Source organism: Sceloporus occidentalis, unplaced genomic scaffold (assembly GCF_023333645.1).
Source record: "Sceloporus occidentalis isolate IW3139 unplaced genomic scaffold, rSceOcc1.0.p SCAF_13, whole genome shotgun sequence".
Classification (NCBI taxonomy): Eukaryota; Metazoa; Chordata; class Lepidosauria; order Squamata; family Phrynosomatidae; genus Sceloporus; species Sceloporus occidentalis.
This window is the reverse complement of record NW_028316993.1, coordinates 13,613,799-13,640,952: the sequence shown is the minus strand read 5'-3', so window position 1 is coordinate 13,640,952 and position 27,154 is coordinate 13,613,799. Positions and strand designations below refer to the sequence as shown.

Sequence of the window (27,154 nt, the reverse complement as noted above, 5' to 3'; positions counted from 1 at the left end):
ACAGAAGGGAAAACCAAAGAAACCAAAACCTAATGGGAAAGTAAAGGATGTTCAGTGTCTCTCGTATTATTGTTATTATTATTAGCATCACGGGGCATTTGTCCATGCGACCATGTTGGGAATCCAAAAACTTTGTTCCAGAAAATTCTAAAAACAGACTTCTCTTTCCAAAAAAGAGACCTTTTTTAAAAAGAGAGAGAGAGAGAAAGAAAGAAAGAAAGAAAGAAAGGTGAAGTCCCAACCGAATTGGATATAAATAACGCTCACTGGACATTTAAAAACTTTTTTGATTTAATTACACATAAATAAATATATACAGAATTTTAAAACAGTTCGGTTTGGCCTCCTTCAAGGTCTGCTTCTTGTGCTTTAATCATTTATTAATTTATTATTATTTATTATTTAGTCACTCTTTTAATATTTTTTTAACTAATATTTCAATAAAAACCCAAGGCAAGGAATGGGGAGAGACGGTCGTATAAATCTCACTCGTCCTGGGCCCAGATCAGCTGGAACGCACTTTGTTGGATGGGAAGATTTGCTGAAATTCTGGTTCCTTTGATAGGAAAATTTCCAAGAATTGTGTATATCTATTTATATATATATATCGACGAGTCGGCCTTCCGCAGAGAAAATCCAAGTCGAAAGGGTGTAAACAAAGTCAGAGCGTCACTGGTAAGGTTTTCCTTACCACTAGAAAGGACAGGAATACCTCTCTTTCTCTCCTTCTCACATCTCCAGGCTTGCCCCATAAGATGATACAAGTCCATGGCTTCCATCAAGACCTCCTTGTTTGCTTTCAATGGTCTTGTGGAACATCTCAATATTTTACGACTCTGGGCATTTAAAGAAAAACAATATATCGGGGAAGGGGAAAAGAATTGCACATGTAACCTGGCTTCGGGTATTCACTACTGCAAAATGAAAAGCGTATCCAGAAAAGGAGCGTCCACTCCTCTCCATTGACTTCAGTCTCTATGAAATTCCTCCTGATGGTTCTCCTCCGGTTCTCCTCGTCTGCCTCTGCTTTTTCTCAGCTAGGTTCCAGAAACGCGTTTGTCACAGTTCGGAAAACACGACGACAGGAACGAAAGGGGCGTGTTCGTTTTAGGTTTTCCTGACATTGATAAGAACCAAGCAGGCCTCTCTTTGTGTTCTCACGAACCGAGAAGGAAACAACCCCTCTGAAGAGCCGGGCTGGGAAACGTTGGCGTCATTTCCGATGCTTCACGTCCTTTTCTGAAGTTTTGGAGTCGCCGACCGGATGGCCGTTGCCTGTGCTGTTCAGGAACATTTTATCAAGCCCTTTGAGCGACTCCACTAAGTAGTTCTGGAAGGCTGTGAGAGCCGCGCAGATTGCCGGACCCCCAAAACCGTGCGTTATTAGGCTGAAGTGGGTTAAGCAGCTCTGGACTCCCGGTTCCAAGATGAAGGATGGGCGACTGTTCCCGAGCGGAGAGCGGTCTTGGGCCATGAGATCGGCAAACTCTTTGCAGATTTGCCTAGAACAGGAAGAAAGGGGAGATGTCACATTTGAACCCTCCTCCAGGCCGATGGGACAATCTGGTCCACCAGAGTCCTATTGAAAAATTCACATGGAACTAGCCCTGGAAAGGTGCCATTTTATGACTTGCTCATTGGAAGAGCTGAAAACACTGGCCGCCATCTGTTAGCCTTTTCGCACCCTACAGTTGGCCCTCCACATCCATGCATTTCGTATCCACAGAATTCTTATCCACGGATTCAAACAATCAAATATATATATAAATTCTAAAAAAACAAGCCTTGATTTTTTGTGGGTTTTTTGGGCTTTGTTGCCAAGTTCTGGAAGAGTTTATTCTTCAACTCTTCTAGAACATGGCCACATAGCCCGAAAAAAACACAAGAAACTATAGATGCCGGCCATGAAAGCCTTTGGCTTCACAAACCTTGATTTTGCCATTTTGTATAAGGGACCCCTTATATACTATGCCATTGGATTAAATGGGACTTGAGCATCCACGGATTTTAGTATCCACAGGGGGTCCTGGAACCAACCCCATAGAATACCAAAGGCCCACTTGCACTGTGCAACCTTTGTGTAGAAAAGCAATGTCGCCCAGCTCAGTGTGCATCTCTATGCACAACAGTATGGCAAGGCCAACTTCAGTTCCACAATTCAGAGAAACATATTCAGTCACCTCCATAAGGAAACTTACACATGTGTAAGACACTGACAGGGATATGGACAATGTCCCCAAGATTCAGGTACCTACCGTGTGTATGTTTGGGTGTGTTTATTCGAGACAAAAGTGTGTGTGTGTGTGTGTGTGTGTTAGAGGTGACGGTCATACCAATATTAAAACCCAGATGGTGTGTTCATTGTGATGACGAAGGCTTTCATGGCCAGCCTCCAGAGTTTTTTGTGGGTTTTTCAGACTATGTGGCCATGTTTTCAGACTATGTGACCCTCCAGATGGTGTTGGACTCCAGTTCCCATCAGCCTTCTCAGATGGCGAATGGTGAGGGATGATGGGAGTGGTAGTTCCTTAGCATCTGGACGGCCACAAGTCCTTCCCTTAGAATCTAGGCTCTCCATGAATGCTTTTTTATATATAATTAATGCAGCTCACAGTTGGGGAATTTGACCTCTGCAACTGGCCATTTATACTTTGCAGCCTGCACTTCATTTTTACAGTTTTATGAAACAGCAATTTGTTGCTCGGTTTGGAAACTAAGTTTGGTGGGGAGGGAAAATCATCTCATTCAGCTCTGAGGCAGGAACGGCTGTTTCAAGAATTTGGGATCACCCAGCCAAGAAAAACACTAAAATGCATGTGCGCTTGGCAAGCTCCTGTGTACATGTGTGAATGTTTGCACTTGTGAACCTTCAAAGCACAGCCTTTAGTCTACCCAATGGTGAGGGCTGCTAGGTGTTGCAATCCAGTGACATCTTGAAGACCAGACTTTGTAGAGCCTTCCTTAAACCACAGCATATGGCTGGTGTGGGAATTGTGGGCTACATGCACTTCATAGGACACCCTAAGATCCTGGCAACCATTACACTGAGACTCCAGGACACTTTTACGATCATGATACCATTGTAACAATGGCAAAATGCCTCCAAAACCTGCCTTAAAATCCAGCCAGCTGCATTGAGGAATGCAGCGATGGTGAGTGGGGTGCTGAAGGATATTGCATCAAGCCTCCAATGAGTTGCAACAAGACCTTGCACTGGTCTCTGCTTTTGCTGGTGCGCCGCTGATCCCTGACAGGAGGTGGCTCAATGCATTACCTTTCAGCCCTCTGCTTACCAACGCTGTGCAACTCTGCTCCTCCATGCGGCTGGATGGATTTATAAATGTGTTCCCAGGGTCAGATCAAGAGATTGCAGGATTTCAGCAGGTGTTTTGTGGAGCCACCTTGAAACAGAAACCCCAAAAGGCCCCACAAGGCAACTGAGGGTGCATCTACACTGTAGAAACCATGCAGTTTGCCATCACTTTAAATGCTGTAACTCCATCCAATGGAACCCTGGGTTTTCACAAGGTCTTTAGACTTCCCCACCAATGAGTGGCCGGTGCTGCCTCACAAAACTACAGATCCCAGGATTCTGCAGGATGGAGCCATGGAAGTTAAAGTGGTATAGATCAGCGATTCCTAAGCTCTGATCATCCTGGTGTTTTGGATGATGCATTCAGAACGGCAGACCGTTGGCCAACATTATGGAGGTTTTTGGGAACTGAATTCCAAGGCACTTAGAGGGCCAGAGTGTGGGGATCACTAGTGTAGATGCACCTCCATTGAGTCAGCAGTCACCACTGACCTCTCATTCCAATCCAAAAGGAAAACAATACTCACTTGGTTGCCAGCAACATGTTCTTCCGAGCATGGAGCTCACCGGGGTCCACATGCTGGCGACAGAGGTACTCTGCTGCAGCTTTGGCTGGGAACTCTGTTTCGCACACGTAACCAAAATCCCGGGCCAGATGAACAGCTTCTCCTGTTAAAAAATGTATTTTAGGATTGACTGACTGACTCATTGATTGATTGGCAATTAGCAACCTCTTTATCCATAGATTCAGCATCCACGGATTAAACCATCCATGGCTTGAACCTCACCCCAAAAATCCATAAAGCAAACTTTGATTTTGCCATTTTATACAAGAGACACCAATTTACTGTTGTAGTTGTGTGCCTTCAAGTCATTTCCGATTTGTGACAACCCTATCATGGGGTTTTCTGAGGCTGAGAGTGTGTAACTACAACGTAGTAGCACTGCCCTAAGGATGCCATCAGGCAATGGACAACATAAGGCAAAGCATGTTAAACTCAGCTGTAACATCTCTAGGAAGATGCAGCTCTGATCCTCCACTGTCACATTTCTCCCACTAAAAAATAACTTCTAACATCTGTGCCTAATGAAGAAGACTATGGTCTTGGAAAGCTTAGATTATGTATTTTGTACTTTTTGGTGGGCTTAGTCAAGGCGTCACCACAATGGATTTTGCTGCATGGGTAATATTGCTACTTTAGTTGTATCTTATTGGTTGACACAACCAGAATAGATCTGCTGAACCAGTGGTTGAAGGGTGAAGCGATGCAGCACTTCTAATATGGAGGCCCATATGCTCAGTCCCGAGAACTGCTATCTCCATGGGGCAGAATACAGAGGACTATCCTCATGTTTTAATCTCACATATTCAAATGTGGGGGGAAATCATCATTCTGTAGGGCCATGAGAGCTAGAAACTTAGGATGGGTTCCTCTAGGATTGTGCTCAGATCTTCTAAAAGAGAGAAAGCCCAGCATCCCACAAGGACAGCAAAAGCGACACCGGCAACTAGGTTAATACACTGGGGATGGATGGCCCTAATCTGGCAAACAGCAGGAGAGCGGAGATGAATTAGCGGCCTGTCTGCCTAACTTGGGTGTTCGGGAGCTGGATGTGATCGATTGCCGTCAGCTTTGATTACTTCCGCAGGGATGCCTGAAGACGGATCAATTTCACCAATGAGAGGCCATGTCCATGGAGTGATGGATAGGGACGGCCTCAGAGTTGTGTCCTAAGGAAGCCTTGGCGCTGCATTGATGGCGCAGCGTTCATGGCGCATTGTGTCTGCCTCTTAGTCCTCCTCCCATCCATGTGTAAGTCAACAGAAATTGGTCATCCGCCCAACCCATGGTGGCCTAAGCCAGCCAAGGGGAAAACATTTTATGCAACCGTGACCCCTGTATTTTCTACATGGCTAAGATATCAGGCCAGAGGTGTAGCCATGGGGGTCGGATTGTGAGAGCCATGAGACCTAGAAACTTTCTTGCACCAGGAAGAAAATGCAATAAATAAATAAATAAATAAATAAATAAATAATTATTATTATAATAATAAATCAAAGACTTCCTTACACTAGGAAGAAAGTTGCAATAAATAAATAAATAAATTGAAGACTTTCTTGCCCCAGGAAGAAATCTGCACAAGTTACTCATTGCTTCTTCATGAATAAAATTAGGGAAGGATTACATCCTTACAACCAGAGGACCATCCTCCGCAGAGTAAGAGACAGGGCCACCCTACTTGTTTCCTTGTTCAAATGCCCCTTTGCCTGTAATTTACCCAGATCCTTTGAACATCAACAGCAGCAGAAGCAGCCAGTGACAGTTCCCAGCTGCCTGGGCTGAGTCAAAAAATGTGCCTTTGGACACCCGCACCTCTCCTCCTTCTCATGGAAATCAGCCACGGCGCAAAGGGAGAGCCTGCCCCAAACGCCTTGGGGAACAACTGCTGCCGTGGCGCAGACCTATTCGTTTCATTTGCTGCCAACAAAGACGATGGGGCTTCTTCTGTTCCTCCCCAGCAGCTGCTGCTTCTCTCTTTGGCACAATGGATTCTCTTTCTGCCGGTGCTGGCTTTTGGCATCCAAGTTACTCGGATCAGCAACAACCTCCTTCGTTTGCATTAAGTCCAAGGATAAGGCCTCCTCTGCCTCTTTCCTGGTCTATTTCTGATGTTGGAGTGTGTGCCGTTTCCCCCCAGATTAATGTATATACTCATGTATAAGTCTAGAAATTGACCCCAAAAACCTACAGCGACTTATCTATGGTTAATACTATACTTCAGCTCTTATTAAAAAGGGAACCATCCCTGGTGAAAGGCAAGAGTGCAATCTGTCCAAGAAGCACTGACCTCCCTCTACATTCTTTTCCAACCAGCCTTCAGTGTGAGCCAAAACAGTTATGAGTTCTATAATTTTGTAGGTTCTTTGGCATTATTTTCCTTTGCTTCATCATTTAAATCCATTGTTGCACATCTCTAAGTTTTACCCTCGACTTATCCAAGAGTCATATCAAAATCCATAATTTTGCCCCCCAAATCTACCCCGACTTATACATGAGGTCCACTCATAGTTGCGTATCTATGGCACTTGCAAAGAATCTGACCTCAAGGTTCACTTCTTTATGTGAAAGTATCATCATCCCAGGGTACACAAAGAGCCCTAGCAGCACATCCATACCCTCTGGCTGAGATCCCACACCAGGTTTGCATAGCACAAATCTCCACCTGCAGCGTTTCGCATTAACTGTGCTACACGCTGGTCTTGTGTTGAATGGTAACATTGTGCAAATGAGCCAAGAAAACTAAAGCCGGGATCCTATGCTGAAGTAGTGCAAATCTACACCCAGGGGCTTGTACTACACCACCCTTCCATTGCACACCAACGTGTGTAACTGCATGTGCATTGGCCCACCTGCCTGCTTCTCATTCCATTCTGCAAAGGATAATGCACAGGTGTAGTTGTTGTGAATCAAGTGTGACAATGACGGCGTTAAAATGAATAGCTATGCACCATCCAGGAATGTGCAACTCCATGTCTGGGATCCGGGAGTTTAATCCCAACTAAAGCAGGTCAATTTAATCTATGGCTGAATCAACACAATAGATCAGGGATTCCCAGTGGTGCAAGATAGTACTTCAAGGGTTGCAACAAAGAGTGGCTTGTGTCCTTGCGAGAAGAGTCACGAGTCACCACTCAATTTTTTTTCTGAATAAATTAAAATTTAATTGCTGGTTTTAATTTGCATTCTGCACACTGATATATATATATATATATATATATATATATATATATATATATATATAGTTAAGTTCCACAAATTCATTCTCAGTATTGTATGTGGTTCAATTTGTGGTTAGAAAAATTAGAAATCAGAAGACTCCATCTTCAATTGCGATGTTGCTTTTGTAGGGGTGCGAATATGAACCAAACTTAGGGGTGTGGGTTATTAAAAAAACAAAAGGTTGGGAACGACTGACATAAATGTAATCGATTCAAAGGCTCTACTTTGAACTCATCACAGAATTTAGGCGCCTGTTTACACTTAAGGAAATCCACTTATGCAACCATTAAACCGAATATGCCCATTGCAAAATAGCCCTAAAAGGGAATCCACTTGTGTAAGGCAATCTACACCTAAGTAGGACATCAACAGGAGTCCAGCCTGAATATGCAAACAAATGCACAAATGGGCCTGAGCATCCATGAGCAATGCCCATTCATGCGCAATAGCATTGCATGGCCATTCTTCTTCCCCAGCCTTGGAACTGAACATGCCCATTCTGTATCAGATAAAATTTACCACTTGTGTCCAACCACTTGTGTAGAGGAATTTAGGCATGTGTAAAACAGCAACAGGATTCCAGTCTCAGTCTCTCACTCCTTCTTTCACCATCCTTAGCAGAAAGTGTGAGTTGAGAGGTGGTCACAGCCAGGCAAATCCTGTCAATGTCATGGAAAGCAAAAGTCCAAATTCTGCTGGAGCACTACCTCGGTGCAAGTGGCAGTAAGATAGAAAATCTGGAGCCGGCATGGCGTAGTGGTTTGAGCATTAGACTATGACTCTGGAGACCAGGATTCAAATCCTGGCTTGGTCATGGAAACCCATTGGGCAAGTCACATTCTCTCAGCCTCAGAAGATGGCAATGGCAAACCCCATCTAGAGAAATGTGCCAAGAAAACCCCATGATAGGTTTGCCTTAGGGTCACCATAAATTAGAAATGACTTGAAGGCACACAACAACCACAACAAGCAGTTAGATTCGGATTAGATTCAGCCCTTAATTTCTGTTTTCCAGAGACTGTTGTCTTCCTACATTATTTGCATTATTTATTCTATGGTGTTTACTGTTCTCCTACAATGGATGTTTATTTTAATTCCTGGAGACCTTTTAGGGCTGAAAGGTTGGACATGTACACTTTTCTCCATCCATCCATCCATCCATCCATCCATCCATCCATCCATCCATCTGCTCCCCTCATAGCCAACAGATATGCAAGGCAGATAAATGCAACCATCAGAAAGTGAAGACATTTTAAGTACCCCAACAACCCATAGGCCTTCAAAATAATCCCACAATATGCCAAACGGAAAGAAAATTTACCTTCCACCAATGATGTTAGCAAGGTAACGTTGGCTGCTTTACGCCTCCCGGCAGGTAGATTTAACCCAATCTTCTCCAGTCTTTCCCTTAAACACCTTCCACCATTTTTAGATTTTGCCCTAAAAGGGGAAAACAGAGAAAATGTTATTTATTTATGTCCACATTTCTTCCAGGGAGTTCATGTTCATGTACATCATTTGCCCCCATGTTATTCCAGCAATGACTCTGAGAAGTAGATGGTTTAGTGGGAACCATCTCCCAAGGTCCAGTCCAACCGATCTAAACAAACTAAAACCCATGCAACTGATACTAGTTTGAGATGTTGTCAGATCAAGCAAAATAACTATTTGTGACCCACAATGACCCGGAGAGATCTTCTGGGTTTCTCACCTCCGGAGGACTCCGCCAAGCAGAGACGCGTTGAGACATTCGGGGGGCGAAAGCCGCCTCTGGACTTCGCCAACGGTCACCTTGTATTTTGAGGTGGAGCTGAGGAGGGAGAGGCGTCCAGGAACGGAGCAGAAGACTTCATTGGGATTTGTGACGCCTCCTATCAGGGTGTCTTTGTTCATGGTCAGGGCCGAGATGGTGGTCCCGTTGGCTTTTGGCGGGATGGGCACTAGAAGGACACAAAATGGGAACACACGACTGAGTAAAAGGAGGCTTAATTCCCACCAAGCTAGAATGGAGTTTTGCTACCTGGAGACAATGCTTTTTTGCACCGGGTGGGAAATAATCCAAGGCCTGATTCCCACTACCTTTTAAATTGGATCACAAATTGGTTTGAACCGGTTTAAATGACCCTGGTTCGCACTTGAACCAAATCGCTGAAGCGATGCGGCGAGAGGGGCCACACGCTAGACCCATTTAACCTTTTTGACACTGATGTTTTCTGCTTCTTTTTGGATAAATCGATTCTGCGCAACTGTGAACCAGATGCGGATCGGAATCGATTTAAATTTGACCCTTCGGCCGGTTGGAGAGGGTCCATTTTGAACCGATTCAAAATGAATGTGAACTGCAAGTGGGTTACTTTACAAGGGGAAAAATGCGACCAGGCCACATGTAGTGGGAACCAAGCTCTGCTGTCAAATTGATCCATCGATTTGGATTGCAAACCGCTTTTTTTTTGTAAGTGGGAATGAGGCCCAAGGGACATCGGGATCATACCATCATAGAGATGGAAGGGGCTCCATAGGGCATTGAGTCCAACTCTCTGCTCCATGCAGGATTACAGCAGAGAGCCCTCCAGCCTCTTTTCAAAGACGTCCAAAGAAGGAGGTTCCATTATCTCTCTGAGTTGTTGGTTCTAATGCCAAACTACTCTTACCATCAAGCTGTTCCTCCTAATGTTCAATCAAAATCTACTCTCCTGCAACTTAGACCCATTAGACCTGGTCCTGTCTTCTGGGGGAACAGAGAACAAATCTGTTCCCTTCTTTCTGCAACAGCCCTTGAAATATTTAAAGAGGGCGTTCCTATCACCCTCAGTCTGCTCTTCACCAAGTTGAACAGACCCATCTTCTTCAACCTTTCCTCCAATAATAATAATAATAATAATAATTTTATTTATAGCCCACCTCTCCCAAAAGGATCAAGGTGGGTAACAACAATTAAAAAAATCAACAACACATATCATACATACATAATTAAAAATTACACAATCCCTTTACCCCCATATTATAAAACTAAACACACAGCATTATAAAATACAAATTAAATTAATTAAGTAAACATAATTGAAATGAGGCATAATAATAATAATAATAATAATAATAATAATAATATAATAATAATAAATGTCTTCTTCTCTATACTTTATGTCATCCTTGGTGCCCTTCTCTAGACCCAGTCCAACTTGTCTATATCTTTCGTAAAATGAGGCACACACAACTGGATTCCAGATGTTGTCAGACCCTTATTTCAGTTGCTGCAAACTGAGTTCAAAATGCAAATACTTTTGCATTTTGACCTCAGTTCACTCATCAGAGGCAGAGGAGGAAAGGAGGTGGATAGAGTCTTGCCCTTCCCAGTAGATGCAGGCAAAAACAAACTGCTGCACCATCTCCTAGATTGTGTATTCTTCCTTATTAATATCTTGGCTATACATGTCCCATTTTTCATCTGCAAAACATTGGAAGGTATCTGCACAACATGTGGATTCACTTCCTTCCTTCCCTAATTTTTGGAGTTTCCAAACAATGCACAGTGGAAGCATACTGTTTGCAGTCAGAACAAAAGATTTCAGCAAAGGCCTATCTGAGAATCGGAACCCATTTCAGTCCAAGGTTTCGAAAAGCACCCTCTAGCTTCAGATGTAATAACTCCTGGTCATTGAACGCTTGGCTTTCTTCCCCTTTTTAATGGTTTTCCCAATTTAACGGTTTGCTCCAGAAGGCATGCTCTCGTCCTCTCATGCACTTTGCTTAATAGGGAGATCAACAAATCGCCCCCCATTTTTATGAAGGAAGTACAAGAGACCCAAATTGGATAAGCCACCTCAAAACTCCCATCAGGAGAGGGCTACGCAACCAGTGGGAATCCATTAAGAGGGCCCTGACAATCGGCACATTGTGAGCCACCAGCCCCGCAACTTGTTAGCAGGGCTATAAAAAGCCAGCACATGTTATATAAAAACGGCAAATGCTTTTAGGGCTCGGAAGATGAATGCGAGTCAGCTGAGACATCCCCTTCCTGCTCAGCTTGAGATCTCACCAAGGGGGTGAAAGCAAGCAGAGCGGATCAGGATAGTATCTGGGTAGTTGCCCAAAGTCTCCCTTCCAAATTCAAAGGCTTAATGTGGGGCATCTGGACCAAAGGTCCAGCATATTTCCATCTGTGGAATGGGTGGCCATGAAGATAGCCGCATTAGATAGTTATACCACTTTCGTACCCCTTTAAATTGTTACGGCTCCATCCAATGACATGGTACGATGGAAAGTTGCATGGTGTGGATACCTCCTGGATTTTCAGGGCAAAAACATGAGACCTAAGGGCGATCCCTTGTGATGTCACAGGAAGTGGACCCTGATGACAGTGTCATATTAAAAGGGGGAAACCCTGAGTGATGTCATTAAGCACGATGACGTCAGCATCAACCACTATTATACACAGTCAAATGAAAAACATGATGTCAAAGTAATCACAACTACATTTATACAGTACGCACAATTTTCAAGGTGGCATTCTCACCCCAAGATTCCTTCCCCTTGCAGTGAGAACCAGAAAAGAAGATCTAGAAACCATACTGGGATTTCCAGTTTGATGACGATGACTTCTCTATGGGAGCACTCTTAACACCTGGCTACAGAGAGCGGTAAGTGCAAATCTCAGGATCCCACAGGATGGGGTTCAAAGTGGTATTAAACTGCTGTAACTGTAGGTGCAGACATACTATAAGAGCAGCGGATCTATTGTTGCTGTCATTGTGTGCCTTCAAGTCATTTTCTTACTTATGGTGTCCCCCAAGCAAAGTTATCATGGGGTTTTCTGGGGCTGAAAGGGTAGGTCCCCCAGTTGGGTTTCCATTACCAAACAGAGAACCGAACCTCGATCTGCATGGTCCTAGACCTATGCTCAAACTATTTTACCATGCTGGCTTTCAGAGGATCTAAACCCTTGCCAAAAGAACTGGTGAGGTACAGATGGAAGTCTGGAAATCTCGGATTCGCATCATGGTTTAATCGGAAACCCCAGAAGCCAGGTTAGCAAACTGGACTATTTCAACCTCAGTCACGCTTCCAAAATATGGACCTAATATTGCGGTCTCCACCTTGAACCTTCATTTTTTATTATAATCGTGGCTCACTCAGCGATCGGTGCAGATGCAGCCAATGACTATTTCCTCCTATCCAGGCCTGTATATCTTCTTTCAAAGCATGCCATCGTCCCTTGTTTCCATGTCCGTCCAAAAGGACTTCGGGCAAGTCTCACTCTCTCAGCCTCAGAGGATGGCAATGGCAATCTCTTCTTACTTTTGATACATAGAAGGCAATCCCTTCCTGGAGCTAAATTTGACTTAATTTGCTTTGACAACCTGGGGGAGAAATGAAAAGTCCCATGAGACACCCAAGTGTCCATCCGGCCGTTGCAAAAACATCTTACATAACCCTCGAATTCACGGACAGCGACATGCCCATGCTAGATTGGTGAGCAATTGCCGTGGACCATTTTATGTCCAACAAAACAGCCAATTGTGAAACCATGGGCACCTAATGAATAGTGATTTATGACTTAAGAAGCCCGGCAGGACTCCACCCAAGCCAGTTCCCATTTGTTTTCTATTAGGATTGCTTACATTAGGAGTAGTTAGTGGGTCATAGTAGCAATCTCAGATTCATCTCGAAGGCCATCCCTAACCTTTCCAAAAAAATACACTCCCAGTTTTGGAATATTCCCAAAGCACTGTGCAAAATTATTCTTCAGAGGAAAAACACGCAGGGTTTTGTGGGTTTTTTGTGCGCACAAAAAGAATAGGTTTCCTGCACAGAAAACAGTGCGCAGGATGAATATAAGAAGTGATAAAGCGGCTGCGATGATGCATTGGAATCGATGCCAAAATTAGTTGGTGGGAAGATAAGGATGGAAAGGTTATTGAAAACAGGCAAGTAAAAAAATCTTATAGGATGCTAAGATTCATGCTGATAATATGCCAGACATAACTGTGGTTAAGGAGTAAGAAAGTTTGGGTTATGGATGTGGCAACATTGAAGACAAAGAGAGAGAAAAGATGATGAAATATTGAGACTTACAGATAGAAATGTAGTGTGGTTTCAGTGTTGGATTACCACACTGGAGACCAGGGTTTGAAACTCAAATCTTGGTCTCCAGAATGGTAATCCAGGGCTTAACCACGCTACATTTTTGGGCATGTCACACTCTCTCAGCCTCAGAGAATGGCCATGGCAAACCCCCTCGAAAGAAATCTTGCCAGCAAAACCCCAGGATAGGTTCGCCTTAGAGTTGTCATAAGTCTGAAATGACTTGAAGGCATGCAACAATGACAAATAAATAGAAATTCAGTGCTTCTGGGGATATCATTAGAAGTAGTAGTAATAGTAGTTGTGGTAGTAGTAGAGATTGAGTCTCCCTTATCCAAAACGCTTGGGATGAGAAGTGGTTTGGAGTTTGGATATATAGTGGGACTTTGTTATCCGCTGGGGTTTGTTTCAGGATAATAAAATTCATGGATGCTCCAGTCCTATTAAATATAATGGCAGAGCAAAATGGTGTCCCTTAAATAAAATGGAAAAATCAAGCTTTGCTATTTGGAATTTATATTTTTTAAAAATATTTTCAAGCTTTGGATGCTTGAATCCGTGGATAAAAAAAATCAGTGGATAAGGAGGGCCGACTGTATATATTTTTATCCAGATTTTGGAACACTTGCAAATACACAAAGTGCGATATCTTGGAGATGGGACCCAAGTAAAATTCATTTATGTGTTTCAGAGGGAGAAAAGGGAGCCGAACGGAAGTTTTGCTTTTGTTTTCACTGGGAAAAGAGGCCTGAGAAAAAGAGTCTTTTTGTGGGGTTGCTCTTTAAGCTGTAGGTCTTAGAAAACTCTGCATTGCTTCTGGCCCGGAGGCTAGTAGGGCCTGCTTTGGCTTGCGTTTCCCTACTACTCCTTCCTTACTCATAAACTTTACAAGTCTAATCATTACATACAAACAGGTTTCGTGCTTTGCCCTGCCAACCTCACGCACGAATGACGTGGGTCAAAGGCTTAAGACATTGCCTCTGGCGCAGATCTAAAGCAGTCCGGAGTATCAGACACGTTTTACACTGGCAAAGTTGGCTTAGCCATAACCTCCATGGATCCAGATTTGGTTTTGAAAGTCCTGGTTCATCCTCTGCCATCCCACTTTTTCTGCTGCTTTTAAAAATGTCCCGGTTTCTCTTTTTCCTTCCACTTTCCTCCTTTGCCCTTGGCTTACTCCAATTGCTGCAAACTGAGTTGAAATTGCAGAGGTAGTTTTCACTCCATTAAACTCAGCAGGAGTGAGAGGTATTTATTTTATTTTGTGAGTTTAATTTTCCGTCTCCCTATACATTGCAAATTTCTGTGTCCGTTTTCCTCATACACCAAAGTTTGCATTATTATTATTATTATTATTATTAAACTTTATTTGTATCTCTCTGTTCTGTTATTATTAAGCTTTTCATATCTTTATGCACCATTTATCGTAACACATCTTATATACTTTCCGATCGTTCCGTGAAACCCTTTAATGTTTTTTAATATATGTTTTAATATATGTTGCATATATTTTTATCTGTTATTGGAATTCTGGGAAATGTAGTTTGGTGAGCCATTTAGCCTTCTCCGTCAGAGAGCTCTGCAGTTCCCAAGATGCCACAGCACTTAGCCATGGTGGTTAATGTGGTGTCGAACTGGGTTATTTCTGCAATGCGGCCGCTGCCGTAGTTGACAGCTGCCGTTCTCCAGGTCCTCACCCAAAATTTAAAAGACTTGCTTAGTGCTTGAGGCTCAGTGATGGGGAATCCTGGGAATTGTAGAGCTCCATGAAAGTCTGGATCATCTGCTCCATGGTTTTGGTCCACACTTTAAAGGGCAGTCCTCAAAATAAGGTCAGCACCATAGACAACACTGTCAAAATTCAGGCTAAGGGTGCATTGAAGAAGTCATGCAGACTGAACCCTCTTTAAGTGCTGTGTAGCTGCATCCTATGGAATCCTGGGATTTCTGGTCAAAAGAGTGCTGAGGCCTCACCAAATGACAAATCCCAGGAATCTGCAATATGAAGCAATATTGAGGTTAAAGTGGTGTCAAACTGCATTATTTCTTTAGTATAGGTGCACCTTAAGACCTTCTCCCCAGATGACAAATCCCAGGATTCTGCAATATGCCCATAGAGGTCAAAATGGTGTCAAACTGCATTATTTCTACAGTGTAGATGCACCCTAAAACCCAGAATACATTATCTGCCATGCCGAAATGGAAGCCAGGAGCTGCCACTTATATGGACTGATGCGCGGTTGCTTTGCTGAAAGGTCGGTGGTCCATATCAGCTCCCCGTCCATTTTTACCTCCACTATGTCAACTTTCAACTCAATTACACAACCTGGAAGAAAAGCAACATGGAAACTGTTGCTTCATCTTGTAGTTTTCTGTCCTTATCTTTCGCCCCAATCGGCTCTTTTAATTATACCTTCGGTGTTTTCTCCCTTTCCTGGAAACCCACTGGGCGACCTTCAACAAGTCACACTCTCTAAGCCAAAGGGTGCGTCTACACTGGAGAAACAATGGACTTTTGGACACCGCTTTCAGTGCTGCAGCTCCATCCTATGGAAAGCAGGGATTTGTAGTTTCACAAGGCCTTTAGCCTTTGGTGCCAAAGTGTACTCTTGCCTCCCCAAACTACAAACCTCAGGATGGAGCCATGGCAGCTCAAGTGGTGTCCAAATGCAGTATTTCTACTGTGTAGATGCACTCTAGGAGGGTCCAATGGCAATAGTTTTTGTCCAACAGCAATAGTTAAAAAGAGCAAGGCTTCCAAGCCTTTCCAACTGGCGTGAGGTTAATGGCGGCACGAGGCGGATGCCGCGTGGGAAAATTAAATGCTCGCTGGACTGCGATGCTTGGCACGACTTGGGAAAATATCTCCAATGGGAACCTTAAGGGAAGGTTGGTTTGGTTTTTTTTTAACTAGCTTTTAAACATTATTTAAAGTTTTAAAAGTGGCCGGTTGCTCACTTCCTGTGTCTAAAAAAATAGAATAAAATAGAATAAAACCGACGCTTTGGGGAGCAGAAATAAGCCTGGGGGAGATTTATATTTAGAGGGAAAATCATAACCCCTCTGAGACTTCTGCCATTTTGGGGACTATTATTTTTTGTCCTGGACAAAATTATATTTATGTGGCCCACCAAAGGTCCAAAGAGTATAGTGCTTTGGGTGTCGGATCTATGGATCAGGGTTCGATTTATTGCTCAGCCATCGAAACCCATTCAGAGACCCTTGGCAAGTCATATGCTCTCAGCCTCAGAAAAGCTTGGGATAAGTTGACCTTGTTGTTGTTGTCGTGTGTCTTCAAGTCGTCTCCAACTTGCGCCGACCCTAAGGCGAACCTATTGTGGGGTTTTCTTGGCAAGGTTTGTTCAGAGGAGGTTTGCCATTGCCTTCCCCTGAGGCTGAGAGAATGTGACTTTCCCAAGGAAATGTGGGAAAGCAAACCCTGGTCTCTACAGTCGTAGTCGAACACTCCAACCACTACGCCATGTGGGTTCGGAAACAACTAGAAGGCACATGAACACAATGTGTGGGTAGCGGTTTGAACATTGAACATCGACTCTGGAGACTCAGGAGACAAGGGTTCGAATCCCTGCTGGGTCATGGAAACCCAGTGGGTTACCTTGGGCAAGTCACACACTCTCAGTCCCAGAAAACCCCATAACTGGTTCCTCTTAGGCTCACTGTAATTCGGAAACAAGACCCAGCATGGCATTGCGGTCGAAGCGTGGACTCCAACATTGGCAACCAAGGTTCAAGTCTCTTCTCGGCCAAGGAAGAGTTGCCTTAAGTTGGAAATGACTAGAAGGCACAACAACAACGACAACGACAACAGGACAAAAATTGCAAATAAACTGTGTTGCATTTTTCACTCCAACCAAGGTATTGAGGAAGGAAAGCCAGGCTGAGACCAGGTTGGAAGCATTGCTACTGGTAGGTGCCAGCCATGCCCCAAAAGAGGCATCACCTCCTACCAATAACCCTTCAACTTTCTCTTTCCAAGCCAAAGGTGGCTCAGAGTTCAAATTCTTGCAGCAGGGAAGGTATTTATGGCTGAGCCCTCAAAGCAGGTCAGAGGGGGCTCTCAGCTACATTTTAGTCTCCTCTATCATTAGCCTTTTCTTTGCCGGAGGGAGTTTTTCCGCCTCTTAGGTATGCTGACCCTTATTATCTTGACTGAGTAACCTGAGCAAGGTCTTCTCTGTCCTGGTTCTCCTCCTTTTTGGAATGAAAAGAACAGAATCCTCCAGAATCAATAGTAAGAGTTGTTGTTGCATGCCTTCAAGTCGTTTCCAACTTTCGGCGACCCTAAATCAAACCTATCGTAGTGTTTTCTTGGCAAGGTGTGTTCAGAGGAGGTTTGCCATGGACTTCCCCTGAGGCTGAGAGAGTGTGACTTGTCTAAGGTCACCCATGGGGTTTTATGGCTGAGCAAGGATCAATAGATTTGGGCAGGGATCGCCTCTTCTGTGATTCAGGGAGAAAGCCTAGGTTTGCTCTTTCATCAGCTCCAAAGTCGACCCAGCATTATCAAGATGAAATAGATAGGTGCAAAAGAACAGTGGAAATTCTCCCCTGGACAATCTTGAGAAACCAGTTTTTCATCCATGCTCAGAGACTAAGCGATTGCTCTATTTGGGGTGAAGAAGAACCTTCCCTAGAGGTCAAGCCAGCTATTTGTTCATTGTTCTTATTGTGGCTCATCTCTTTCACAACTGAAACTTATAGTGGTTCAACCAACATGGCTGCATCAAGTGGGATCCTGGGATGTGTAGCTTGGCAAGGCATGACCTTCTCATGCAGCTACAAATCCCAGGATGCAGCTATGTCAGTTAAAGAGCATTTGTAGTGCTGCACTTGGATAGTATTAAGCATAATAATAATAATAATAATAATAATAATAATAATAATAATAGAGAGAGTCAGCATGACACAGTGGTTTGAGTGTTGGACTAGGATTCTGGAGACCAGGGTTTGAATACTGGTTCGGCCACGGAAACCCACTGGGTGACTTTGGGCAAAGTCACGCTCTCTCAGCCTCAGGCGAAGGCCATGGCAAACCGCCGTTGAACAAACCTTGCCAACAAAACCCCATGAGGGTTTGCCTTAGGGTCAACATAAGTCAGAAACAACTTGAAGGCACACAGCAACAACAAACTGGGTTAGTGAAAATCTGACATCAGATGCAATGATGCCTGCAGAAACCCATTGAAATCAACAAGACTTGGGTTAGGCTTGATAAAGTGAAGTCTGATTGATTTTAATGGATCTACTGCAGGGGTTGGCAATGTGTTGCCCATGAAGCGCATGCAACATCTAAATGCCAAAATGTAGAACCTAAACCCTCCAAAGCCCCTACAGACAGCTTTCAGGTGGATTTTTTAAAGCCTCAGATGGCTCAAAGTGGCTCAAATCCACTGCAAAATGCAGCAGTTCTCCCCCCTGTGCAAAAGCACCACATCTCTCTAAAACTTAGGCCTCATTCCTACTTACAAGTAAATCGGTTTCCGATCTGAATCGATGGATCGATTCGACAGTGGAGCATGGTTCCCACTACATTTGCCCCGGTCGCATTTTTCCCCTGTAAAATAACCCACTTGTAGTTCACATTCATGAATGAATCAATTCAAAATGGATCCGCTCCGGCCGGTCGAAGGGCACATTTAAATCGATTCCGATCCACATCTGGTTCGCACTTGCGCGGAATTGATTTATCCAAAAAGACGTGGAAAAAATCAACGTAAAAAAAGACACAGGTTAAATGGGTCTAGTGCATGGCCCCCCATCTCCGAATGGCTTCAAGTGGGTACCAGGGTCAAACCAATTTGCGATTCGGTTTAAAAGGTAGTGGGAATCAGGCCTTAGAAAAAGCAAAATCAGTTGAAAATAAAACCAGAAGCAACCTCATTGTGCACACACAATGCAACTCATAGGGGGATGTATGGGGGGGAAAATACCCCCATTGCAGATACACTTCAACATTTCATGGATGGAAACCGGGACATATGCGCCCATGCAATATCAGAGTGTGGTCAAGGTGGCCGAAGTTATCAATGAGGAAGAATAACACAAGATAGGAAAGGATGCAGCACTTTGCTTTTGCATCTTGGGAAGAGCAATATTCCACACCTCTTCTCCTCTCCTTCCTGCACAGTTAACTGAATGCAAACTACTTTTGCACTTGGAACTCATTTTGCAGCAATTGGAGTAAGCGGAGGATGAGAGAGAAACCAGGACATTTTAAAAGTAGCCGAAAAAGTCTGACGGAAGAAGATTTATCGGAAAAGTCCCTACCAAGTTGGGACAGTTGGAAAGTATGGGTCTATCCTAAGCCTGCTGTCAAAGTCTGAATATAATACCATATTTCTGTCTTGCTTTTCTGCAATGAAGTGGACTCAAGACAATGCCAGAGGTGTATTTTTAGCTCTCCTGTGCAACTCATTGGCTCCACGCATGTGCGCTTAATCTATCCGGTTCTTACTATATAAAACCCATCTGTGTGTATGTGCGTGTGTGTGTAGTCGTGAGTAACATTTTTATAACTCCCTCCTGATACATATAACGTGTATTTATAGGCCTAAGAACTTTATACGATGCAGCGGGACTCTTTTCGGGATGAAATCATCACATCGACATCCGATCCCCTGGTGCCAAACGTGATGGGAAAATGGTGTTTTAAATATAGCTCTCTCTTTTTTTCCCTTTCCACTTTCTCCCGCTATTGTGTATTAATTTATTTTATAGTTTGCTTCCTGTGCAGTGAATGGAGGGAGATAAAAACAAATCCAGACATGTAAGTCGAAAATGGACCGTAAAGCAAACAGATCATGAAACGGTCTGTAAAAATGAAACAGCTCTGACCATAGCATCTTCCCAACCATCTTTTCACATTTACTATAATATTTACCATATATATATATTTATGAGCCAATAGGAATTGTGCAGGTCTCCAGATGCACCTGGACTACAACTCCCAGCAGTCCTAGCTAAGACAAGCAATGCTAAGGAATGATGGGAGCTGTAATCCAACAACAGCCGGGGACGCTTGTGCCCTAGAGTCAATCCTTGAGATTGACGGAAATGAGCCGAAGACCAGATTCAAATGTCGATTCAGTGATGAAGTTGGCTGGATAACTTAGCCACCTAGTCTATTTATTATTATTATTATTATTATTATTATTATTATTAAGCTTTATTTATAAAGCACTGTAAATGTACACAGTGCCATACATACTATTAATTAAAATAGATAAAATAGATAAAATAAACTTGCCTATGGCATACATTCTACAAAAATAACGAAACGTAATGCATATTAACACATCTTAACATGCACTGTTGCCATTCTTAACAGTCTACCTCACAGGGTTGTTGTGCTTTATTTATCAAGTCCATGCAGACCGATTCCAAGAGGGAAGGACTTTGGCACTTTGAATTCTCTTTCCAGCAATGGAAAGAAAGCCAAGGAGGAAAGTGGGAGGACGAAAGAAAAACCAGGATGTTTTAAAAGATGATGAAAAAGTGGGATGACAGAGGATTAATCGGGACTAGCCCCGCCAAATCAGTACAGATGGAGGGCATGGGTTTTGAAACATAGCACTGAACATGTGTAGAAAACCGACCCATGCATAGTACCACATTTTCAATGCTAGATGCAAGCTATTTTGCCAACTTCTGCTTATGCGTGTTTAACAGACCAAGACCAACAGTTTTGTGCTAGCACTCCAGATGATAAGAACAGCTGGCAAATGGGTTCAGATGTGGTGCCAGGCGCATGGGATTGTGCACAGATACAGGTTTTTAAAATATACAACTTTCCTGCATCACGTTTAAAGATCCACTGTGTGTCCTCAGGGTTTTTTTTCCTTATCTGGAGAATGCCTAATCTCAGGGTTGTTTGGAGAGCCAACCAAAGAAAGGTAGAGGCCACACCGGTTAGCGCAAGAAAATGCCACAAGAATATTGGAAAGAATCAAAAACGGAAAGAGGGCTGCTGGCCCTTGCAATCCCATTTTGTGCAAGTAATTCCCATAGATGTTCATCTGAACTAGATATGCACAGGATCGGTTGCAATCCCATTGAACTCTGCAGAATTTACTTTTGCATAGACAAGCTTACTCCAGTGCTGTGAAAGTTACTTTTGCCCCTCTTAACTTCACCAACTTTCCTACACATTGCATCCATTAAAAGTTCATGTTTGAGCCATTTTTTCTCCTAGAAATGACGATGGAAGCCTGACTTTTTCCTATTCTTCATATTTGATGTGGATTATTTTGTATGTCGGGGGGGGGGGGTCCAGATAGGCCTTCCATTAACTAACTTCATCCTTGATGTTCTTGTCCGCATTCAAGTCATTTCCAACTTATGGTGACCCTAAGGCAAACCTATCATGGGGTTTTCTTGCCAAGTTTTGCTACTGCCATCCTCTGAGGCCGAGAGAAAGAGAAAGATTTGCCGAGGATCACTCAGTCGATTTCATGTCCGAATGGGGATTCGAAGCCCGATCTCTATCGTCACAGTCCAACTCTCGTGGCGAGACAATAAAGTGATAATAAAATGAGATTTGGGATTTCTACTACGCTTATAATTTGGTCCATATTTTTTTACCCACACATAAAGGTTCAACTGAAAAAACACACACAGCGAGAGAACCGAACAGTCAGAAAGCTGGCCCCGCACCATAAAAATGCGCGCTGTTGCCCTGAAGCGCAACGACTTCAAAGGCTGCCTTTTGTGGAAGAGACGGGTTTGCACAAATAAAAGCCACACACACACACTTACACCACACGCAAATGCAAAGGAGCAAAGCTGGGTTTTTGAACAGACAAAAAAATCATACCTGCAGTCAAAAGAGAGAGAGAGATTCATTAAAACACATGCACATATACCTCTAATTAGACAAGTTGCAACGAAAAATACGTGGAATTTGGAGATAGCGGTTGCCTCGGAGGTGCAGTGAACGGTTCTTGGCCTCCCCTATTGCCCCCCGGTGCTTTATCTCTCCTCTGCAGGCACATTCCCTCACTCTTTCCCCTACACAACCCCACATACCTATACCTTCCCTCTATATTCTCCTTAATTAAGCTGTATAATTATCATCTTAGAAGGGACTGCTGTTTCGGCCCGGCCCTGGAGGGAGAAATCTCTCTTTTAAGTTTTCCTTTGTTTCGCTGATTAGGGAATTTTGGAGTCAGAACAGGGAAAAGTGCATGGAGAGGAGGGAAAGAGCCATTTTATAGTTTTGGAGGGCGAGATGGGAGGTAAAAATCCAAAAACACACAATTAAACCATTGCCACCGCCAACAACCCAAATGCCCTCCAACTGCCCCAGTTTGACAGACAGTCCCAGTTCATCCTCTGCCATCTGCCTATTTTTGTTGTGTTTAAAGAGCAAAGATTAAAGTGGTGAACTACATGACACCAGAGGTAGCCGTGTTGGACATATAGCAAATCCAATAACATCCAAAACCCACCATTCAATGATACCTTCCTTGGGACAACCAAAATGCACAATATCCACAAAACACCTATACCTTTCTTGCATCAACCAAAATGCACAATATACACCAGACAATGATACCTTTGTTGCATCAACCAAAATACACAATTGCCATCAATTTCTTTCTTTCAGTTAATCTCAAAGGTGCACAAATAGTTGCATTTCTTTAGCCATTGTGCAAGGGACATAGTCAGTTTATGGTTGCACAAGTGGAAGTCTACAAGTGTCAACATTTCATTGGGGCTTCGTCCCGAATAAAGCAGAGCAGTTGAATCAATGGGATCTATTTGCTTATTGGCTGACCATTCCACAATTGATCAAATGGGTCTATTTTATTTTTACCGAACCAACAGGATTCCAGTTATTCAGTTGTGTATTCTACTTGCCAGTGCCTTCAGTATACCATTTTATTCACTGGGATTGCCATAACAGCCAGTGTGCATTCACTTCCCATTGCACAAGGGTCAATCAATAGAAACTTTGGCATAGCTACAACAAGTTGCACAAAATCCTGGTGCATGCTGAGTCTCCCTTATCCAGAATCCCAAAATCCAGAATGATGTGACTGAGATAAAGACACCTTTGCTTTCTGATGATTCAATGGACACAAACCTTGTTTCATGCATAAAACTATTTAAAATATTGTGTATAACATTACCTTCAGGTTATGTGTAGAAGGTGCATATGACACCTAAGTGAATTTCATGTTTAGACTTGGATCCTATCTCCCAGATATCTCACATGATGGATGTGCAAATATTCCAAAATCTGACATCCCAAACACTCCTGGTTCCAAGTATTTTGGATAAGGGGAAACTTGTTTTTGTTATGCTGTTCGGTTTTGTATGGTTTATATTTTAAACTCGTTTTAAACTTATTTTGATAAGTTCATCGCATTTTCACTTTTGTGGTTTGTGAATTTTTACCTATTGCTTTGTTTAAATCTGTTCTAAGCCACCTTGAGTTCCAAACTGAAAAAAAAAGGGCAGGATCTCAATATAATAGTAACAACAGTAACAACAATCGGGGCTTTTAAAAGTGATTTGAGGGAGACTCTAACACTCAGTAGTAACCATGTTCAATGTGGATTCTGGGAGTTATAATCCCAAGTAGTTAATTCTCCCATCTTTTGCAACAGTCTGTACATGAGAACATTGCAAGACCCAGTTGCCAAGTCTTTGGCAAGCTGTTTTCAACCCACCTCTCTCCTTTCCGGCTTTCTGCCCCGCAGTTCAATTATTCCATGGCTAAAGAGATTGTGTTAAATACTCACTGACTCAGTGCAAGTATCAATTTGTGCAATGGGAATATGGATCCGCTCCAACTAGATCTATAATTACAGCGGTGTACTAAAGAGATGGGGAATAATGCACCCCTGGGGGACTCTGAGGCAGGCCGCTTTTCTTGTTTACAAGCTTGCTCAGAGGTGACTAATGGGAGAGTTTCCCTCTCCTCCAAGCTCAGCTTTTCATTGTTGTCGTTGTGTGCCTTCGAGTCGTTTCCGACTTGCGGTGACCCTACGGCAAACCTATCCTGGGCTTTCCTTGGCAAGATGTGTTTGGAGAGGGCTTGCCTTTGCCTTCCTCAGAGGTGGAGAGAGCATGGCTTGCCCAAGGTCATAGAATCATGGATTCTATGGATACTCTCTTTTAACTTCTCCTCTATCTTCAATCCTAGCCCCCTCCAGGTATGCTGGACTACACCGGCTATGATCCCCAATGGGATCGTATGGGAGTTGTAGTCCCTGTCTCTGAGAGTGAAGGGGAGAATGTGGAAGACATTCAGCCATAAGCTGTCCCTGTGAAGCTGTGGGTATGCGGAGAGCCAGCGCAGCATTAGTGGTTTGAGTATTGGACTATGGCTCTAGAGACCAGGGTTTGAATCCCATCTTGGTCCTGAAACCCATTGAGTGTCCTTGGGCAAGTCATACTCTCTCAGCCTCTGAAGATGTCAATGGCAAACCTCCTCTAAAAAATCTTGCCAACCCCCCCCCCAAAAAAAAACAAAAACATGCTAGCTCTGGTGCCACAGCAAACTACAAATTCCCAGGATACCAACAGATGGAGCCATGGCAGTTAAAGCAGTGTCAAGCTGCATTATTTCTGCAATACAGAAATGCTGGACTGCACCTGCCAGCAGCCCCGGTGATAAGGAATGATAGCAGTTGCAGTACAGCAGCATTCAGAGGACATACAATTCACACCCATGAACCATATTGGCATTGGCGTTGGCATTGCAATGGGTATGCAAAATCTGATCAAGGCCCATATCAAACTAGGAGCCCTTTACTCGCAGTGTGCATGAGCGAAGGAGGCAGAGAGAAAGAGAGGTTTGGCACATCTGTCTTGGGTGCAGCTGGTTAATTCAATGACTCTCAAAGCCAAGTAATTACCTGCCCACAGAGGAGTATATATCTGTAGGAGGGAGGAACGGAGACCGAGAGACAAGGAGGTAACTCAACAGAAACAAATGTAGGAAGGATATAATACTTGGCCACTAAAACCTTCCTTGTCTTCCAAAGCATTGTTCGCAGATGCTGGACTGGAAGGAGAACCGGTTTCCCCTTCTTATCAAGGCTTTTCCTTGATATACTGCAGATCGGACTTGACTACTTTAAACCTGGTTGGTTTAAACCATGGTTTAAATCAAAATGACCTTTTAAAAGTCGATTATTGATATTGTTGTTGTCGTGTGATTTCATGTCGTTTCTGACTTATGGCGGCCCTAAGGGGAACCTATCATGGAGTTTTCTTGGCACGTTTTGTTCAAAGGAGGTTTGCCATGGCCATCTTCTGAGGCTGAGAGAGTGTGACTTGCCCAAGGCCAACCAATGGGTTTCATGGCTGAGCGGGAATCGAACCCTGGTCTCCAGAGTCATAGTCCAACACTCAAACTACTACACTGGCTTTGATTAGTCATACATTCTATATTATATTTGCATGGTGTAGTGGTTTGAGCATCGGACTATGACTAACAACTTTGTATTGTTAACGTCAGAAAGCGTGAAAACATGCTTGATCAAGCTTTCTAATGCGTGAAATAATGTTTCACAGTACTGGTATAATAAGCGCGATTCAGTTTTTGTGCATGAAAACATTAATGCAAATAAACTAAACTGGTTTAAACAAACAAACAAACAAAAAACAGTTTTATTTATTTATTGGTGTGTGCGTAGTTTGTGTGCGTGTGTTTCAAAATACAGGTTTTCTTCTAACTCTGCTGCAGATGCTCCAGGCTTGTTCCTCCATCCTCACAAACCCACTTAAGGGTTTAAAAATTAAGATCACCATCAAAACTAGCAGAATATAAACATGCAAGAGAGATGCCATGGGTGTTGTCTGGCTTGGCATGTGTGAGCCAGTGCACAATAGTGCCGCCCAAAGGTCCACCCAACATGGCCATTTCCTGAGCTTTCCGACCCATTGGGCATAAAGTACAAGGCGATCCGCTCGCTATAAAGTCAGACAGGCGTTGGCCAAATTTGGGCAGTCGTCGTACATCCGTTTGACTGTTCTTCTGCTGGTGACATTTGCTCTCCTTCGAGGATGGGTCCCAACTCCTTTGGGAAAACCACGACAGCAGCTTTGTAGGATGGGAGTGCGAACGCAGAGGAGGAGAAAAGAGGCATGATGCAATCTCAGACCAAAATAAATATGGCTGGGAGGGAATGAATTCTGCTCGGTGCCAGCTAAGGCTTTGGGTGGGTGAGTGCCACGTGCCCCACGGTACAGATAACAATCTTCTGTATGAAGGTATACTCTGCATGAAGGGCTGGGAGGTGAACTCCAGATTTAAGTATGTGGAGAGATCCTGTGGCACATTTGAGAGTAACTGAAATAACGAAGTTGTCACCATGAGCTTTCGTAGGCTTAAGCCTACCTTCTCAGGTGCATATATGGAAGTAGATTTAAGTCTAGGAAAGCTCACACTGCCAACTTCTTTCTTTCAGTTAGTCTCAAAGATGCTACAAGATATCTCTACATACTATAGGCCCTATACAGACGGGCAAAAAGTGCTGGCCTATGGATGGAGTCAGGGCTGAGTGTCCCCATGCTCGACACCCTTACACCGTTACCAAGGCACCATTTTGGCATGTGCCATTCCATGCAGTGAGCGCCATGATGATGCACCTATGGCGCCGCATCCAAATGGCGCAGCACCGAAGGGGCTCATCATGCCAGCCTGTTGCAGCTATGATGCCCTTTAGAGGGCACAAAAAGCGGCCAGTTTTTCCAGCTTCTTTTTGCTCTCTCTAAAAGCTGGATTGGCGCCACGGCATGCAAAGGGGTGCTGTCCTGCTGTCCTTTCAACCCAGTCTGTATAGCATCTATCGTTTTTTGTGTTTTTTTCGGACTATGTGGCCATGTTCTAGAAGCATTCTCTGAAGATGCCAGCCACAGATGCTGGTGAAATGTCAGAAACAAACTCTTCTAGAACATGGCCACATAGCCAAGAAAACTATGGATGTTGGCCCTGAAAGCCTTC

At 43.6% G+C, this 27,154-nt stretch overlaps 1 protein-coding gene across 2 annotated transcripts in view; it reads right to left on the bottom strand.

The window, feature by feature from the left end:
- Window positions 1-268: 268 nt before the first annotated feature.
- LOC149305025 (transcription factor AP-2-epsilon-like) overlaps window positions 269-27,154 on the bottom strand; it is a 58,639-nt gene continuing 31,753 nt past the window's right edge. For both annotated transcript variants that reach the window (XM_089478401.1, XM_089478402.1), the window contains exons 4-7: window positions 8,807-9,035; window positions 8,417-8,535; window positions 3,841-3,982; window positions 269-1,502 (exon numbers count right to left, since the gene is read on the bottom strand). In XM_089478401.1, the coding sequence (XP_089334527.1) occupies window positions 1,214-1,502; window positions 3,841-3,982; window positions 8,417-8,535; window positions 8,807-9,035 (779 nt within the window). In that variant the 3' untranslated portion in view covers window positions 269-1,213. The remainder of the gene's footprint in view (window positions 1,503-3,840; window positions 3,983-8,416; window positions 8,536-8,806; window positions 9,036-27,154) is intronic.